Source organism: Spea bombifrons, chromosome 1, assembly GCF_027358695.1.
Source record: "Spea bombifrons isolate aSpeBom1 chromosome 1, aSpeBom1.2.pri, whole genome shotgun sequence".
NCBI lineage: Eukaryota > Metazoa > Chordata > Amphibia > Anura > Pelobatidae > Spea > Spea bombifrons.
In genome coordinates this window covers 83,806,740-83,825,452 of record NC_071087.1, presented here as the reverse complement: position 1 = coordinate 83,825,452, position 18,713 = coordinate 83,806,740, and the positions used below count along the sequence as shown (strand labels likewise).

The 18,713-nt window shown below is 38.7% G+C and overlaps 1 protein-coding gene across 3 annotated transcripts in view; it reads right to left on the bottom strand.

The window, feature by feature from the left end:
- Positions 1–328: 328 nt before the first annotated feature.
- Positions 329–18,713, bottom strand: part of HOOK3 (hook microtubule tethering protein 3) — a 43,695-nt gene continuing 25,310 nt past the window's right edge. For 2 of the 3 annotated variants that reach the window (XM_053465755.1, XM_053465756.1), the window contains 11 exons: positions 15,579–15,666; positions 15,069–15,138; positions 14,039–14,179; positions 13,857–13,944; positions 12,222–12,256; positions 10,756–10,838; positions 7,807–7,907; positions 7,276–7,380; positions 6,778–6,849; positions 6,105–6,241; positions 329–718 (listed from right to left, as the gene is read on the bottom strand). In XM_053465755.1, the coding sequence (XP_053321730.1) occupies positions 703–718; positions 6,105–6,241; positions 6,778–6,849; positions 7,276–7,380; positions 7,807–7,907; positions 10,756–10,838; positions 12,222–12,256; positions 13,857–13,944; positions 14,039–14,179; positions 15,069–15,138; positions 15,579–15,666 (936 nt within the window). In that variant the 3' untranslated portion in view covers positions 329–702. Of the gene's footprint in view, positions 719–6,100; positions 6,242–6,777; positions 6,850–7,275; positions 7,381–7,806; positions 7,908–10,755; positions 10,839–12,221; positions 12,257–13,856; positions 13,945–14,038; positions 14,180–15,068; positions 15,139–15,578; positions 15,667–18,713 lie in introns of those variants that run through there. The other variant, XM_053465757.1, reaches the window with a different exon arrangement.

Below are 18,713 nucleotides of genomic sequence, written 5' to 3'. Positions count from 1 at the left end.
AAGTACATTAGAAAACAAAATTACAATATTAACAGGCAAAATGATATAATTTAGCATAAAATCTTGTAAGAAAAGCAAAATCTGAAATTGTAAACAATACTTCTTTCTTAAACAGTCCTACGTACAAAATAAATGCAAGAGGTGCAGATTATTTTACAATACAGGGTATAAAATAACAAAATTTTGCATTTACATACATACATACCCTTCATAGAATCCAAATAATTTTGGATGTTTAGGGATTATCTTTTATAGTCAATGTTTTATAAGTTTGGGAGCAACTTGGATATAATAAACCTGAATATACTTTAGAAATTTTGAGACATCCTTCTTTTCTTCCTACAAAATGTATTACATGAAAGCTTGGTCTAATCCCGCCTAATCAAATAAGTCTGTTATTTTCTGTCATAAATCACATTACTTTTGTCATCAAGCTGAATATATTTAATGCTTAAGAATTTTTTTCCCCACATACAATTAAAATTCTAAGTAAAAACATTCACAATACATGTTCAGCAGGCTTCTAAAACCAAGGAGCAACGTGGAAAGGAATCGGTAAAATGTTCAAGCTTTGTTCTCATGGGTAAACGCATATTACATTGCAGCCACTAATGTCGGTTAGTTTGAAGGTTAGGCCGGTCCAAACAAAAAAAAATAAATATCATGCAATGCACAGTCCCTGACTGCAAAACCAAGCTGCGTTCATGCAATGACATCACTGCAAATGAAAAGTAAAGGGAAATATGTTAATTAATTAGAAAACACAAATGAGGTTAAAAAAAGTGATTTACGAATGCAAAATAGAGATATATTATACCCACGTATAGACAAAATTACCTCAATACAAAGCCTCACCTTTCAGATTTGTTCATATGTGCAATGACAGTCTATTAGCGTATTTTTATTAAAAATGACAAAAAAATGCTGGGAGAACCCAACTTGGCTTTAGTAATATAAGTAAGTTAGTAAGCAACTAGTTCTTTTTGATATAAAAGTAAAGGGATATGCAAACGATGGTTAGGTTTTGCTTTACAGCCAATGACAGAAGCCGTGACTCTTGTGAGGGTAAGATAAAAAACCAAGATGGCTACCATTTCGGTTTAGTCAGAAAACAGTGATGCTTGTAGATAAAAAAAAAAAAGCTATAAAAATCAAAATGTGCATTATACAGAAAGAAGTAATATTTGGATGCGATGCCTTGAGTAAAGCAAACTTCTCAACAGTTTATTGAATGATATATATCCCGCTAAGCTACTTTTGTACGATGAGGTAAATACATTACTATGAAGATCCTCTATAACGTAAGCTTGCGAGCAGGGCCCTCTTTACCCAATGTATCGGACTGTGTTAGTCTGTCAATTCTAGTTTTGTCATAACTTTTGAATGTATGTATTGTACGAAATGCGTAAATTGGTGGTGCATATAAATACAAAATAACGATAGTATTGGAGCTTTCCGCATATCATTTATGATGATTTTTGTCTGTTTGGCTGGACAAATGTTTTTTTTTATTTAATAAGGTTAATAAGTGTAGGCCAAAAGACAGTTAAAAATAAGACAGTTAAATCCTCTATTACGCAGTCACATAAATTGTATTAAAACCACATCATGCATAGAGTCTCCACTGGACACAGTGGAAACTTTAAGAGCAGGCTCCGTGGTGGCAGACATTTCACCGGTTACCCCATATGACCAATGACTTTATCTGTAACCTGCTATGGTGTATCACATATAGTGGTTTAATCGAGTAGGGATTCAAACAAAATACATTAATTATATTTTTATGATAAAATATAAACTGTAAATTGTGAGCCCCATTCACGCATTTTATTAAGCCACAATTTCCACAGTGAATATAAGTGGCCAAAATACCCAAAACTATAACCAATACGCCATTTAAGGAATATTTCCAGAAATAGTTTCTCAATTAAAGGGACGGTAATGCCCATTGTTTGAAAGCAAACATTACTGGTCTTCCTGTCACCTTCATTTTATTTATCTAGCAGAAAGTGGAGAGCTAAGTGGCTTTGCACAATGTTTCACGCAGAAACACTATGCCACTATGCAGAGTACTGGGTAGTGGCGAGTGTTAAATCTAACACTAGACAAGTCAAAATATTACATTCTCACAGCCAAAGAGAATGCCTTTAAACTAATGCAGACGTGTATCCTGTTTCCTGGTGGGTTGAGGAATACGTTGCCAAACACTGGCAGCTGGATTAGGAATGGTGACCTATAACAAAGACATTCACTAAGACATTCACTGACAGGGAGAGTTGACCGGAGTTATGCTTTAGCTCCTTCTCTTCACTATTCATTGTGAAAAGAAGGTAGAGCTTGGCCGGCCTTGTAGAATGTGTAATTAAATCAGATTTATTCAGTCTCCTTACACATTGAATGATGCGGGGCCAGATCATCAAAGAAATTTGACAGCGTTGGCCCTTGACATAAAAGTTAAAATCACAACTCCCCCTTTACCGAATAAACCCCATTGCTGTTTACATGGCAGATGAGAGCCATTTTCTGGAACACAGCCATGCTCCCATATGCAACAACCTAGGCTCTACAGGATGGATTAGACTATTTTAAGCAATGAGGAACACAATCAGCAGCAACCAGATATAATTTAAAGCAGATGTAAAACTAGTGGTGACTCCCAGTATTCCACAGATGAAACTAAAGAAGAAATGCTTTAACTAATTTTCTTTTTTAATTTGAAAAGATAAAAGCCAACAAAATGCTCTGTTCTACAGTCTAATCGTCTAAACATGGTACATTCTGCATCACTGTGTTACACTTAACATATAGGAAAGAGTCACAAAATATACTAAAAATATGCAGCTGGGTCATGTACGTTCCTACAAGAGACAGAGATTAACATTCAGATAGCCTCAGCCAAACAGCTGATTCAACAAGCCATACGCTAATGAAATGATTACATTCAAAAAAACATGGATGAAAAGGCATCGCTGTGGTTATTGTATCTACGCGGCTACTACTGGTTTGGAACATAAATTATACAGATTCCCCATTAGATATCATATGAAAGCATTATAAGCTAAAACAGCATTTTAAAAATTTCCTTAAGATTTAATAATTTACCCCGGCGTCTCCAACAAACAGCAACAGAATATATTTGACCAGAATCTTATCTCAGACAATGGAATCCAAATTCTTAATGCAATAATCCTAAAAGGAATGAATGGTGGTAAATAATAGAACGGCTCAACCTCAATCACCCAGCCTGACACTTGGACTAATGAAAGTCTATAGAGGAAGAGACTCCATTAAATAAGTAGGACTTATTGCGACAAAGAGGCAGTTCAGTATGGTGTTTGAGCAGGGAAGTCACTTAAAATATCACATCTGGTAATAGTGGCAGCCTAGAGGTCTTTAGATAAAGGAAGGTCACTGGAAAACAATTAAATAAAAACCTCTTGTAAATTACACTATGTTCACGGTCAACGGCACTGTATTAAATAGGCAATTCTTTTCCCACATGCGGCTTACTCTCAGACCAGAAACAGAACATAAAGTAAAGGACCAACTTGAACAATCAGTTAGTTGCTATGGTCATAAGAGATGGTTTCTTACTTTACACCCCTCAACATTCATCTCAGGAGTAAAAGAACGGCATGGAGATATGGTGACTTATACTCCGTATAAAACTCATTAAATGATGGGGTAACATGATCTGCTTACATAAGTCAAGCTTCAAAAAGCCATGCTGATCATAAACATGCTGCGTTTCCGAGCTCATGACTGGCTCTTAGCAATGCAACGAAAGCAGAGCACTGTACGCCGACATCAACGTGTGTAAAGCGATACTAATTGTATTACTTATTTTCCTGCCGTGTCAATGCATTAGCATCTCTGGTAAAACCAGATCTTTGCCCAATTCAGCCTAAATAGGGACAGAAAGTCGTTTATCAAAGGACCCAGATTCAGTTTCAGTTGAAAGTGAAAGGTGGATAATGCAAATAATTCACAAAATAAAGGATGGTGTTCTTGTTCTTTGTTTTCAAACCAACAAAATGGTTAAAAGTTTTTTTTTCAAAAAAATATCTGTATTAAACTACTGTGTATTGGGTGATCATGAACTTTTTCTCTTGTTCCATAGCTCATAAATCAAAATCCTACAGCCTTGGTTTTTTGGACACAATATGAAATTGCCTTTTTTTTTGCGTCATGAACGACATAAAAATCTTGTTGCCGCTCTCTGAAAGAAGGTATCAACCAATACATAGATGGAACATTATAATCTTATACACATGGCAGTGTGCCTGTTTATGTGCTGTTGTTGGAATGTTTTCTTTTTATGTATTTTTTTTTTTTTAAGGCCAACTTTCACATGAAGGTAATGCCTCTGAAACCAAAATGTATCTACAGAGCATAGTTGTTACATTTTTACCGACACTGTTCCATATAAATCGATCCTGGATGGTGAGTTACCCCACTGTTACAATTTCATCGATAAAATATCTTGGTTTCTCCAAAAAAAAACAAAAAACAATTCATATGTTGTAATACTTAACATGTTATATTGTTTCTTAACTGAATAACTGTTATTCAAAGCTGCTGAGTGTACCCATGAAAAATCCAAGAGTGATGGGAAAATCTCATTTTCAACCACAAAACAAAAAATAAAATAAAAAAAATAAAAAAAATCTGGATAGTTCATTTCCATTAGCCCTTAAGATGCATTAAGAATGCTTTTTCTTTCTATTTGAGGTGTTTTGTACTTGCATACAGTTTAAAATATTACAATGTTGTGTTATTACAAGAACTCTAAGTTCACACATAAGTGGGGAACTAGAATCGGTTTATAAATATTTTAAAACATATTACACCACGCTAATGTGTACAGAACATTGCTACCCCCAGACTATGGAAGCCAAAACAAACCTTGACATAGAGGTTCATACAACAAACATATAGAAAACAAGTGGTGTAAAGTGCTACATCATCATTCATTTGCTCTTTGACTACCTTGTTTATACATTTAGAGTGCCCTCTTGTTCTTTGCTTGGCAAATACTTGGCAAATAATGAAAAAGGAGAGATGAATAAACAAGGCTAATTAAAGGGAGTTTCGAGAGCAAAAGGGGTAACAAATTCATATGGAAAATTTCCAACACTTGGCATGTTTTTATCAGGGTACATTATAACTTAAGACTTTAGACTTCAAATAAAACGTATCACCATAAAGCAACTGAACAACTGTTGAAACAGCTTGATTCACAGATTCTTAAAAACAAAGTGGCTTTCTTAAAAAGGAAACCATCATTATGTTGCCCAGAAACCACAGCGAAAGAAGGCAGTTTGCTGTATAACCTAACTCTCCAATACATTAATCGGCATTGCCATAAAAACCATGCCTTCCATGCCCCCCCCTCCCCTCAAAATAAAACCTCACTGTCCCACCAGAACATTATCTGGTCACAACTGTATTTTAAATCACCATTTTTATACACATGCCCATTTAGGTACAATCAACAATTCCAGATTGTCACCCAAACTCTTCTGCGTCCATATCATACGTAACACTGAAATAAAAAAGTGACTACATGCCTGTATATATGTACACTAAATCAGGTCAAGACATCAATTGTTTAACAATAATTCTTGTCCATCCTAGCGCTTTACCAATAATGAAATGCGCACATTTTGCAAGTCAAGTGTTTTCTCCATCAAGATATACATACATACATACATACATATATATATATTGATGGTGTTAATTCAAGGCTACACCTTTTGCAAGATAGTACACAGTAACATATTAACAAAAGTTTAGTTTGTTTTAAGTTTGCACTCTAATATTTGAATAACCTTTTTTTTTTATAATTTAAGATTTGGAGATAAAAAAAAAAACATTTTACACCGCTCTCAAGGGTGCATAGAACATTTTTTGGCACATTAAAATGTACATGAATGGGTATAGAAAAGATTTGTAAATATACGACAATAACTCGTATTAAAAAAAAAAAAAAAAAAAAAAAAGGAGACAGAACAAATAAAAGCACGTTGGTTATATTTCCTGAAATGCTGTCATGTGCAACACAAGGTCATGATGAAGATTCCCATCCTAGAAGGTTCTTCTACCTCGCTGTGGCGGGTTGGACGTGCCCTGGGTAGGATCTCCTTGTGCTTGTGGCTTGTCTTTGCCTGGCAAGGAATGATTGCCCCGTGCCCGTGCTTGCAATTCTGTCTTCTGCTGCCTTTTTATGCAAGGTCATACCCTGTGGGAACACATATATCAACTATATACCACATACTGCTCAAGAACTTGAAAGGATTTAAAAACAGTCAAAAGCGATACAACAAATGAGTAGATATACTAGTATAAGATATACAATCACATGAGAGATGGGGAAAACTATGTTTTCAGATTTAACTAGCTTATATTAAATGATCATTGCACTAAATTAATAATTATGCGTATTTCCCTAAATTCTATACAAGTTTTGAAATTCACAGGTCATTTCCTTTTATTGTAAACTGTGTCTGTTGTGTATGGGATAAATTAGAGAATAAGCCTGATGACTTTACTCCAAGATATAAGGCTAATAAAAAAAATAAAGGCAAAAAGTTGTGCTTTAAATAAAGCTAAAATGACATAGATTAGTTCGTTAGAGAGGACCTTGAACATAACTGAAATAATATAATCTAAGCATGGGGTTACGTTAGAACAAATGTCATGTTTCAGAACCTGCTTGACAATATAGTAACAATGTGTTTAAGAGCTGATGTTGGTGTACTTTTCAGCTGATCTTACCATATTGTACCAAGCACTAACAATCAATTTTTCTTCTTGATCCCTTTGTGTTTTTGATTTCTCGTATTCTTTCTAAGAAAACAGAATATAAAAGTACAGATTACATAACAGAGGTAAAGATGTAGCAAACAGATTGGGGAATAGTTAAAGGGACACTCCAACAATCAGATGCATTTTACCGCATTGTTAATTTTGCAAATGCATGGAGGGATCCTGCAGCATCCGCCATACGCATTCGCTCCTCTTCCCTGCCCCCAGCTAAATGCAGTGCAGAAGACGTATCCAGCCGAACCCATCTCCCTGCATATTATATACTCCCCTCCAGCACTTCACGCAGCCATGGAGGAGGCCAGCAGCTGCATACTTATTTATTTCTATTTTGTTTTCTTTTTGGATGGACGCATGCCCTCACATCGTACGCTAAAATATCCATTCTTCCATAGAGGGGCTGTCACGGACACTAACTCGTCCCTTTAACCGAGCAAAATAGAATATTACCTCTAAGGAAAGTAACATTTTATCCCTTTCTTGGAGCTGATTTTTTAAGGCTTGAATCTCTGGACCCGACCCTTGATTCTGTTTTGGATCCAACGTGCGGATAACCTGAGGAAGAAAAAAAAATGTTTAGAATTCTATTTAATTCAGATATGTATTTTTTTTTATTCTTCTACCACAGAGGTTTATTCAAAGTGGGAGCTAAACTTGCTATTTATCATAAAAGGGCCAACCATGGCACAAATTAATGAGGTGACTTTCAAGATTTATGACTGATCCAAACGCAGGAGCCATCCATACTATTTTTGAAGCAGAACCTCACTCGGTCAAGGCAGTGAGATTAAATTGCAACTCTCCCACCAACTCACTCTTTACTGGTCCAACTAAAAACTTCCACTGAACCAAGCCCACTAAACTCAAATCTGTAAAATCAGGCCTAACGTGAAGAACAAAGCTCAGATTACAGGCTTCACATTAAGATGTGAGTTTAAAACATTTTGGACAAATCAAACAGGCCAATAATGTTCCACTTACGCTTTTTGCTTTCTCCAGATACTTTTTGTAGCGCTCCTCCATTTGCTTCATATCCTCTTCTTTTTTCCGCAAAGCATCTTGCAGTTCTTCAATTTTCATTGCTTTGTTTTGGGAAAGAAGAAAAAAGTTAAACTTGAGACAAAAAGGTTACCCAACAACATTAACAGTAAGTAGGAATCTCACACAGTGAACCAACAGGAGAACAAAGACAGCAATGACACTGATGGAATAAGATGCTTGGGAAGCTATACTATCAATGGTTGCTTTTTATGTTAAATGCCAATTATGTATTTATTGTAACACATTTCATTGTGAGTTCATATCAATTTTATATAAGACAACATTTTTACATTACTTATGAACGGTTTAACCCCTTCGTGACAAAGGCTGATTTTACTTTTTGTACCCTTCGTGACAATGGCCGTTTTAACATTTCTGCGCTGCTTGTGTTTAGCTGTAATTTTCTTCTTTCCTGTTTACTGAACCCACACACATTATATATTGTTTTTTTCAAGATAAGAAGGGCTTTCTTTAGATGACATTGTTTTGATTGTATCATATTATTTACTATTAAAAAAAGTATAGAATATGGTGAAAAATTTAGAAAAAAATGACTGTTTCTAACTTTTAGTTGAAAAATCTTTTACTCATCTATAAAAGGTAATGAAAAAACCTGCTAAATAGATTCTACTATTTGTCCTGAGTTTAGAAATACCCAATGTTTTTATGTTTTTTTGCTTTTTTCTACACATTATGGGGCAATAAGTACAGGTAGCGTTTTGCTATTTCAAAGCCATTTTTTCCAAATCAGGTAATTCTTCCCCCCATGTGCCATTTCGGGTATCTTTGAAGCCGGCCAATGCAATTTACCCCATCAAGTCATATATTTTTGAAAAGTAGACAGCCCAGGGTATTCCAAATGCTAGTATTTTAACCCTTTCCAAGCACTAATTCTACCACCAGCCTTTGTCAAACTTTATGGTAGTATTTTTTTTTTTGCATTTGTTTTTTCACACACATTTTACTTCAGGTATGAATAAACAGGTTCTGGTATATGTCACAATCATAAAACACCCCAATATGTGTTTAGCAACATCTCCTGAGTACAGCGATACCTCACATGAATGATTTTGCCAGGCTGTTTGGGGGCAAAAGGGCCACATTTGGGGCATGCACATTTTCAATGTTGAACTTTGGCGTTTGGCGATCAACTGCCCATGCCCTATTTGGTACATCTTTGAGCCGGGCCATTTCAGTGTACCCAATAAAGCCATATATTTTTGAAAACTAGACACCCCAGGGTATTTCAAATGCTAGTATTTTAACTCTTTCCATGCACCATATCTACCACCAGTCTTTGTCAAACTTTGTGGTAGTCATTTTTTTGCATTTGTTTTGTCACACACATTTTACTTCAGGTATGAATTAAAAGGTTATGGTATATGTCACTATCGTAAAAGACCCCAATATGTGTTCGGCAACATCTCCTGAGTACAGCGATACCTCACATGAATGATTTTGCCTGGCTGTTTGGGGGCAAAAGGGCCACATTTGGGGCATGCGCATTTTTCAATGTTGAACTTTGGCATTTGGGGATCCACTGCCCATGCCCTATTTGGTACATCTTTGAGCTGGGCCATTTCAGTGTGCCCAAAACCATATATTTTTGAAAACTAGACACCCCAGGGTATTTCAAATGCTAGTATTTTAACTCTTTGCATGCACACATTTTACCACCATTTTTTCAAAGTTTGCAGTAGTATTCTTTTGTGTTTATTTTTCCCACACACCTATGTTATGTATGAATTTACAGCTCCTGGTATATGCCGCTGTCACACGACACCCCAATATGTGTTCAGCAACATCTCCTGAGTACAGTGATACCCCACATGCATGGGTTTGTAATTTTTTGGGGGGAACTAAAAGGCCACATTTGGTAGGTGTGCATTTTTCTAATTGGGAATTAGATGTGTGGCCATCCTTCCCCCCGTGTTAATTGGGACATTGTTGAACCCGGCCAATTCAATTTACCCTGTCAAATCATACATTTTTTTTAAAGTAGACACCCCATGGGCATTTAATATGCCAGTATTTTAACTCTTTCCATGCGAGAATAGTTTTAAGCTAATATGCTAATTTTAGAACTTGCTCACAAAAATATATTTTTTATATATATATACATTTTTTTTCAACTTGAAGGTTCCCCTGACTCGCATGGTTGAATGCAGTACCTGTATTCAACCTGCAAGTGGAGCCAAAGTTCTCTAGAGGGTCTGGAGACCATCTAGCGAACTTTTTCATCTTTATTGGTTTTTTTCCCGGGCCTCTCCGGTGCAGTCCATCCTGAGGTAAGTGTTGGGTGTCGCTGGATGCCTCCTGATCGAGGCATTCCAGCGACACCATTTAAGTTTAGGAGGTGATCGTTGATCGCCTCCTAAACGCTTTTAAAACGGGCGTCCGCCGCCATACAATGTATGGCAGATGTTGACGCCCCTGGGAGGGGCCAGATATGGCTCCTAGTGCCGATCGTGGCATTGCTGAATGCCTCGAGGTCGAGGCATTACAGCAACGCCGTTTGGGTGCAGAAAGCGAAAGTAGATCGCTTTCTGCGCCCGTTTAAAGACGTGCCGGTCCTGACACGTCATTTGTCGTAAACGACATGTTTTTCCGTGACATGCCCGGACCGGCAATTGTCATCAAGGGGTTAAAGAAAGGGATTTGGCACTCAGTGGTACTAGGAATTATTATGGTGGCAAAGAGCTACACTTAAAAGAGTATGTGGAACAGCACCTTTAACATTTTAATGCCCTTCAAATGGCCCCGATCTCCAACCTTTCAAGGAATGTGGGGTATTGGCAGTCGGCAGCCCATTTTGCTTCTACTGCTCTCGCTTAATTTGAGTAAAACAAAAATCTACGCAAAGAACTGTCTGATAGAAAATAAACTTACAGCTGTTGTTGTACCGGGGCTCCAATTCTTCAATAATTGCACGTTTCTTTTGTAGTTCATTATTGGCTTCATGAAGCTTTTCGCTGTTCAAAGCAAAAACATTTCCAAGTTTAGATTTTTTTCTACTAAGTCAAAAAAAACAGAAAACAACCATAAGACTCTCCATTAAAAGGTTGCTAGAATTTAACAGGAAAAGAATAAACTTTAAAGTGTTATGTTGTAATGTAAAAGATAATTGAACTAATGTGGGTATATCGCCGGTTTAATGGTGGATGCAATACATTCATATACCGTATTGGTTCGAATATAGGCCGCACTTTTTTCCCCCACTTTAAGACATGCAGTCCCGGGCGCCGGGCAGGCAGCGGGGTTAGGATACAGATCCCCCGCAGCGGTGCAGGGGACCTGTATCCTACTCTCTGATACGCTCAGACAGCCTCCCCTGCCGGCACTTTCCACGGGGGGAGTGCCGGCACGGGAGGTTGTCTAAGCGCATTGTGCGGATGCGTTTTACCTCTGCACTCCCCCGGACTTACCGGAGCAGACTCCCGGGTGTCTTGCGGGGTCGGCGGGGGACATCTACGCAATACAACTTCCGGTGCCGACACCGGAAGTTGTATTGCGTAGATGTCCCCCGCCGACCCCGCAAGACACCCGGGAGTCTGCTCCGGTAAGTTGGGGAGGGGGGGGTAAAACGATCTGTGGCAGCAGATCTCGGAGAGGGAGGGCAGTGGCAGCGGATCTCGGGGAGGGAGGGCAATGGCAGCGGATCTCGGGGAGGAAGGACAGTGGCAGCGGATCTCGGGGAGGGAGGACAGTGGCAGCATATCTCGGGGAGGGAGGACAGTGGTAGCATATCTCGGGGGGGGCAGAGTGGCAGCATGTTTTTTTGGTGCTTTTTTAAAGAAAAAAACTTTTTCTTTAAAAAAGCACCAAACTTTTAGGGTGCGGCCTATATACGGGGGCGGCCTATATCCGAGCCAATACGGTATGTTGATTTCCAGAAGAACTTCATGTTGCTGTATTCTATCCCCTGACAGCAGAAAAGTTGTTTAAAACAAACTCTTAGGCTCTAACAACTCTCTTTCCCATTGAAATGAAACAACTGATATATTAAAAAATTTGATGGTTTTAGGTAGCTTGATAAATCTAACACGGTGCGTTTAATAAATGAAAATGGTTATATTTTACTGATTTAGGAACGCAAAATGACATTCACAAACAAGCCCATGAATCAATTATATATACAAATATGTATATATAGATATATAGATGTGACGGTTGCTGATAAAAGGCCTCTGTACACCTATGAAGATATTCCATTAAAAATCAGCCATTTCCAGCTACAATGGTCATTCACAACATTAACAACCTTCTACACTGTGCTTCTGATCAACTCCATGTTATTTTAATGGACGGTAGCATGTATGTGTATTTATAATATATAATTCAATCAAAGGACTTACAGGTGTTCTTCAAGCTTCTTCTTCAATAGATTTGACTAGATGGCAGAAACAAAAATTTGAAAAACAAGTCAAACCACATTTACAAAAATTATTTAAAGCGCCACAAAAATTATTTAAAGCGCCATAAAAATAGCAGATTGAATGTTTTTGTTAAAAAATCTATTCTGGCTTGTAAAGCCATGTTTGTTTGTTTTTTTAGTTTCACGATGAGATGTGATAAATAGCTTTTTAGTAAAAGTTTTTCTTTCTTTCTAATGACAAATGTATGTGTTAATAAAATTGGGTTCAAATGAGATGCTGTACTATAGATATAACAATATACTCACAATAGCCTTGTGTGAAACCCAAGCCAAAAAGACAGAAGCATTAGTAAAAAGAGCAAGAAAAACATGGTTAAGGAGGTATTCCAATCAATAAAAAGTAATACCAGCTATTTCAAAATAGTTGATTGAGATATTTGCGGCAAGCTACAGAACTAACTTACTTTTAACGTCACGAAGATAACGGCAAACTCATAGTTGACAACTATATAAATTAAATGTAATCTGTCACCACTATAACCTTTGGTACTGTTACATTCACGTAGGAATCCTGTTATGGATTGAAATACTAAATGATGAATATTTGAGAATCATCTCTGTGTAAAGATGCCAGAGCTCTGCATTTAATAGAGGAAACTAATAGGGGGCTGTGTTGGTGAGACAAAACTGGTAGCTGGAATAAGGTACAACCGTATTTTTGGCGCCAGCCTGGCCAGGCATAACCTGCCCTATAGTGAGTTTTATTTTCATATTATATTACATTTTTTTCTTGAATTGTTTTTATTTTAATTATTTATCCTTTGGTCTTATTTATACATATGATCCTTTTTTTGTATGTTTTCTTTTTGCTTTGTATGGATTCCTAACATATGTTTGTTTCTTTTATTTACAGTATATCTATAAATTATATATATTTTTATATTCACACTTTCTTTGAGCGCTGTCTTTCTTTAGTTAACACCCATAGTCATATTATATTATAATATATATATATATATATATATATATATATGTATACATAAGCTACCAGGCTGCTAGGATTTGTCAAGCCTTTAAAGTAATTGAAAAAACTAACATGCAGAATCATTGCCAGAGCTTGTCTATAATACAGAACAATGTGCTTGTTATTGAAACTTTCTGTATCACTACAAGCCATGATATACATCCCACACCGACATTAACTAATGATATACTGTTATTTAAGATGGCTCTGTAAGTAAGCGTAGGAAGTAGGTAGGCATCTCCTACGGCTGTTCACCACAGACTATCATTGTAAGTATGGCTGCTTGTTTCAACACTAATTAGATAACATGCAGAAATATTAACTTTCCTTGCATAACGGTTACCGTTTTACCCATACAATTACTTCCCCACCTCTCCTACAGCCATTTGTGTATTTGGTTTTTTTTAAAATCATATCATATATCAAAAGACTATGATTTCACAAATGTTGTAGACATGGGGGTAACAATGAGATGACCCCAGCTATCCTTTGTTGTGGAATTAGGCTGAGGACCTGGAAAGGTTCCTGGAACCAGTGATGGTTCACATAAAACATACATACAAAGTAAAAAGCATTTATTTGACAACTTACATCCTCGGCTTTGGCCCCTTGTTCTTGTAAAGATTTCTGTAGTTCTTCTACTTGGGACTGTACTTCCAAAAGCCTTTGGTTAACCAACCTGCAAACAAAACAAAAGAACACACATACCAATTTTAACAAATAAAACATTTGTAAATAATAACAGATAAAAGATCATTTGGATCAGTTTATACCTGTTTTCAGTCTCCAGTTCATTTTTGCGCATGTTTGCATCATCAAGCAGACTTTGTAAAAGGGATATTTTTTCATTGTCGGATCCTTCTTGGTTAATTTTCAGCATCTTGTTTTCGTGTTGGAGGCGAATTAGTTTTTCCCTTAAGAGAAAGAAAGATCAATTTGTAGAGTGATCTGTTTATTTGAATTTCAATAGTAACACCAAACTGTAGCACAATGTATGAGCAATATTTATAAAGCTCCAGCGTTCCTGTGCAGCACATTGGGATTACAAACAAGTTGACAAGCAGGGGATGAAGACGGCCGCGTTGGTAAGATATAGAGATGAGGCGGAGGTGTATGAATTTCTGCTTGTCAAATCTCCCAAACTTAAAGTGTTAAAAAAGGAGAACACCATTATTATTACTTATTGTTTTATATACACCATGGCTGCCAGGTGTCCTTGAGCGTTTGAAGGTGCTGTTCCACTTAGACAAAACATTGTGCTCTCTAATATTTTAAAATTATCAGATAATATAATTGTTAGGAATCTTTTTTAGGTTTCTACAGCGAAAAAAAACTTATAAATGGCTTCCAAAAAATAATCATGATAAATGCATTTTTTTTTTTATACAAAAGGAAGGGATTTCTAGGAAGGTTTTGAACATGCAAGAGGATGATGTTTCTAATGGTGTCCATAGTGTTAAATGTAGAAGAAGAGCTGGAACAGGACCTTTAGTAAGATTTGAACTAGTATGAACTCTGCATTGACCACTTAATTTCCCACTGTATATTTTCTAAGCGGAAGATCTTCCACAAATATTCCTACTGGCTGATAATTTTGTGGAGTTATTTATCAGTATTTACATATGATCTTTCAATACAATACAGCCACTTCAATCAAGTCACCTTGCTCCATAGCTGCATACTATTTTGTGGATTCTGTGGATTCACAGGAATATAAATATATATGAATGAGTAAGTGTAATAAAGAAAACATGCGAAAATGTGCAGAGTATATGGTGGTAAAGAGAACGAGGCAGCACTTACTTTATTTCAGGTGTCACTATTTCTGCTGCCAAGCTGTCTGATGTTTCCTGGTTGCCCAAAGGCAGCAAACCTATGGAGGTGAATCCATTTAAAAAGTGTAAAACACGGCACAAATAAGTTACGTTAAATGTTTTGCATTTGAAATTAAGATGGTTTAAAACCACCAGCCAGCCTGTGTTCTAACCATCCTAAAGGAGTATATTAACGCATCTCTATAAATAAAAAGCCTTGTCGCAGAGGTAATTGTCCCGCTGAGCGTTGCTTAAAGCAAATTACACTATGACTGGACTTTCACAATGGACCCCGCAATGTTTTTAGGAGAGTTGAGGCATCCAGGAGAAAGGGGTTTAAGGTAGCCCTGGCTACTTCCCAATTTACCAGGGTCCATCAACTAATCCATGATTCTGCACTTACCAGCTGCCCATTTGTGCTCTTAAAACAAGGATTTATTTACAAAGTATTTCAGGCAAAAAAAACAAAAACATTTTAAATCTCTTTACAGTTCTTTACCTGCTGTGGTGAGCTGCCCTTCCTGAGCTTGAACACATCGAAGCTCCTCTATGGTTTCCTTCAGCGAATCTCTTTCTGTTCTTAACCTCTGGCATACAAAACAGAAACACAGACTGATGATTGGTAAGTGCCAGCGGGACAGCCAGCTCTACCCATTTCTTTTTACTTGCTATAAGATGTAAAACCTTACATGGCACCTTGGTCTTGTCTTACATTTAGGATGTCCTTTTTGTCTATCCCATGCATGTTTAAGTCCCCTCACTGTATTAACTTCTGCTGTTCCATCCTCCCAGTTCAGTAAAACCTCCTTACATTAAAGTGTGATATTTTGATTACTTTCTCATCCTTAAATATATCTCGAGTTGGTTATGGGAAAATATCTTGAAATTAGATCTTCTTCCAGTCAACTTCAAAAACGGTTATGAAACGTGCAATGATCTAACCCAATACTTAGCTTTAAAGGGAAAATACAGGAAATTTATGGCAAAAATGGTCTCCAATATATACTAAATCTGGACAACACAATTAGGCCACACATATGGCTTTTAATTTTTCCCCGTCTACCTTTCTTGGATTATTTTAGTGTTGCATCTCTTATAAAAGCACACCAAGATAGCATTAAGAAAAAAAATAAAAACAGCAAAATAATACATATGGACATGAATGAGAGAAGACAAGCTCCCAGGCACATTAATGCAGGGCTCGACAAATCCCAGGCGCCAGGTCGCCATGGCGACAGAGAATTTTGTCCTGGCGCCTAGGTTTTGTCAGCCTCTTACATCCAGAAAAAAATGTGTATGTAAGAGGCTGAGTCACCACACGGGGGCGCTGCTGTCTGCCCAGAAGTCTGGGCAGACAGCACAGCCACTCAGAGCCCGCCCCCGAGCCTGAGATCACTCCCACGGAGTGATCCTGTAGGCTGAAAACGCGGTTGCTGGAAAAGCAGCACTCGTGTTTTCAGCTGCCACAGGCAGCCTCAGGCAGTGGCGTACCTACCGGGGTCGCAGGGGTCGCGACTGCGACCGGGCCCCGGCGGCAGGGGGGCCCAACCCAAGGGGCCGCACGAAATCGGGCCCCGGCGGCAGAGGGGCCCAAGCCAAGGGGCCGCACGAAATCGGGCCCCGGCGGCAGAGGGGCCCAAGCAAAGGGGCCGCACGAAATCGGGCCCCGGCGGCAGGGGGGCCCAAGCCAAGGGGCCGCACGAAATTGGGCCCCGGCGGCAGGGGGGCCCAAGCCAAAGGGCCGCACGAACTTGTCATGAATTAAGAGAAGTAAAAGAGAATCCTCCTAGCTTGGGAGACTCCACAGAAGTGCAGTGAAAAATGTGAAGGATATCTTGACAGATTCCACTCCTTTCAAGGTTTAAGTTTAAACATAATGGGACCTGAGACAAGCTTTTCCTATAAAGGGGATCTTCCAGCCCAGTTGTACCTACTACAGAGACAGCCCTCTTTTTTCCTGGTGGTGAGTGTGAGGGAGGACTGGAAGTGGAGGTTTGTGTGACCACCAGCATAGACCCGTCCACCAACGATTCCTCCTGTGCCATCTGATGCTGGACTCTATGTTAGTGGAGAGGACTGTGTGGTGGCTGCAAAGACCTGAACTTTCAGACAATGGTACCTGCTAAAGGGAACAATATGACAGCCGGCATTGGTCCTAAAGCAAGCCCGGGGCCAAGACAGCTGCGCCTTTTGTCCCAGGTCCAGGTCCTTGTTGCTCTGACTTATCATGAGGAGAGGAGTGGAGGTACAACCAAGCTCGCTAAAATGTTGGGCTAAGCCCGATTCGGGCCCTGGCGGCAGGGGGGCCCAAGCCAAGGGGCCGCACGAAATCGGGACCCGGTGGAAGGGGGGCCCAAGCCAAGGGGCCGCCCGATACCTTTTTATGTTTTTTTTTTTATTTTTTTTTTTTTTTAAATAAGGCAAGCCGCGCCACGGAGCTGGCGACGGCCGCCTAATCATTGATGCAGCGTGAGGGGCGAAAGCTCCGCCCCCTCACGCTCAGAGTGTAGGATCAAAGGATTACATAGAGTATGAGGGGTGAAAGCTCCGCCCCCTCATACAGACTGCAGGAGCACTGGATCGTGCCACAAGAGCTGCATGAGGGCTGAAAGCTCTGCCCCATCACACAGACTGCTGGAGCACCGGATGTCGTGTCAGTCACGTACATCCAGTTTGAAAATAAAACGGCAGTCTTCATCTATCACTCCATCAGCACTTCATCAGGGCCCCAAAGTGGAAGGAATAGGGAGGTCGGTACAATAATGTATTTTAAAAAAAAAATATTGTATATGGCATTAAATTATTATTTCATTATTATTTCAATTATAAACATAAAAATAAATATATGTGTGTGTCTGTGGAGGGGGACAAAACGCATAAAGTTTTTTTTCTTTAAAAAATGGAGATTTCTAGATTTATTTTTATATAGATATACATATATAAACACTTATATATAGATTAGACACACAAGTTCAGCTCCCGAGTGTCACCTTTGTCCTCATCCAGCCAGGCACAGGATGGGCTGTTTGGGGACAAAGATGGCAAACCCTACGTGTGTTATCTGGGTGCTGGTCAGGTTCTATGTGGGCAGTGTGGAGGCCAGGGCTGGTTTTGGGGTGCGCAACCTGTGATCTATGCCTATAATTTAGGGGGTTTTAAATATACCTTTAATGCAGAGTTTTTATGTGAATTCTATTTGATCTATATCTGCAATGCTGGGTTTGTGTGTTATTCTGTTGATCTATATCTGCTATGCTATGCTTCCATACATTATGTATGTATTCAAAGAAAAAGGAGCGCATGTACAAAAGGGGCCCTATGTACATGCGCCCCTTTTTCTTTGATTATGCCCTTTGTACATGCGCCCCTTTTTCTTTGATTTTTTACAGATATGATTCAATATGTAAATTTAATTTGTTGAATATTTTGAAAAAAAATTGTTGGGTAAAAATCATGTTTTTTTGGGGGGGGTGGGGGGGTGGGGGGCCCTTAACAGATTCTCGCACCCGGGCCCTGAGGCGTCTAGTTACGCCCCTGGCCTCAGGGAAGGGGTTTGTGTGTTGATTGGGTCCCCACACAAGTCTGGGGACCTCACCCAACACCCCCCAGCTGCCTGATCACTCCATGGGAGCGA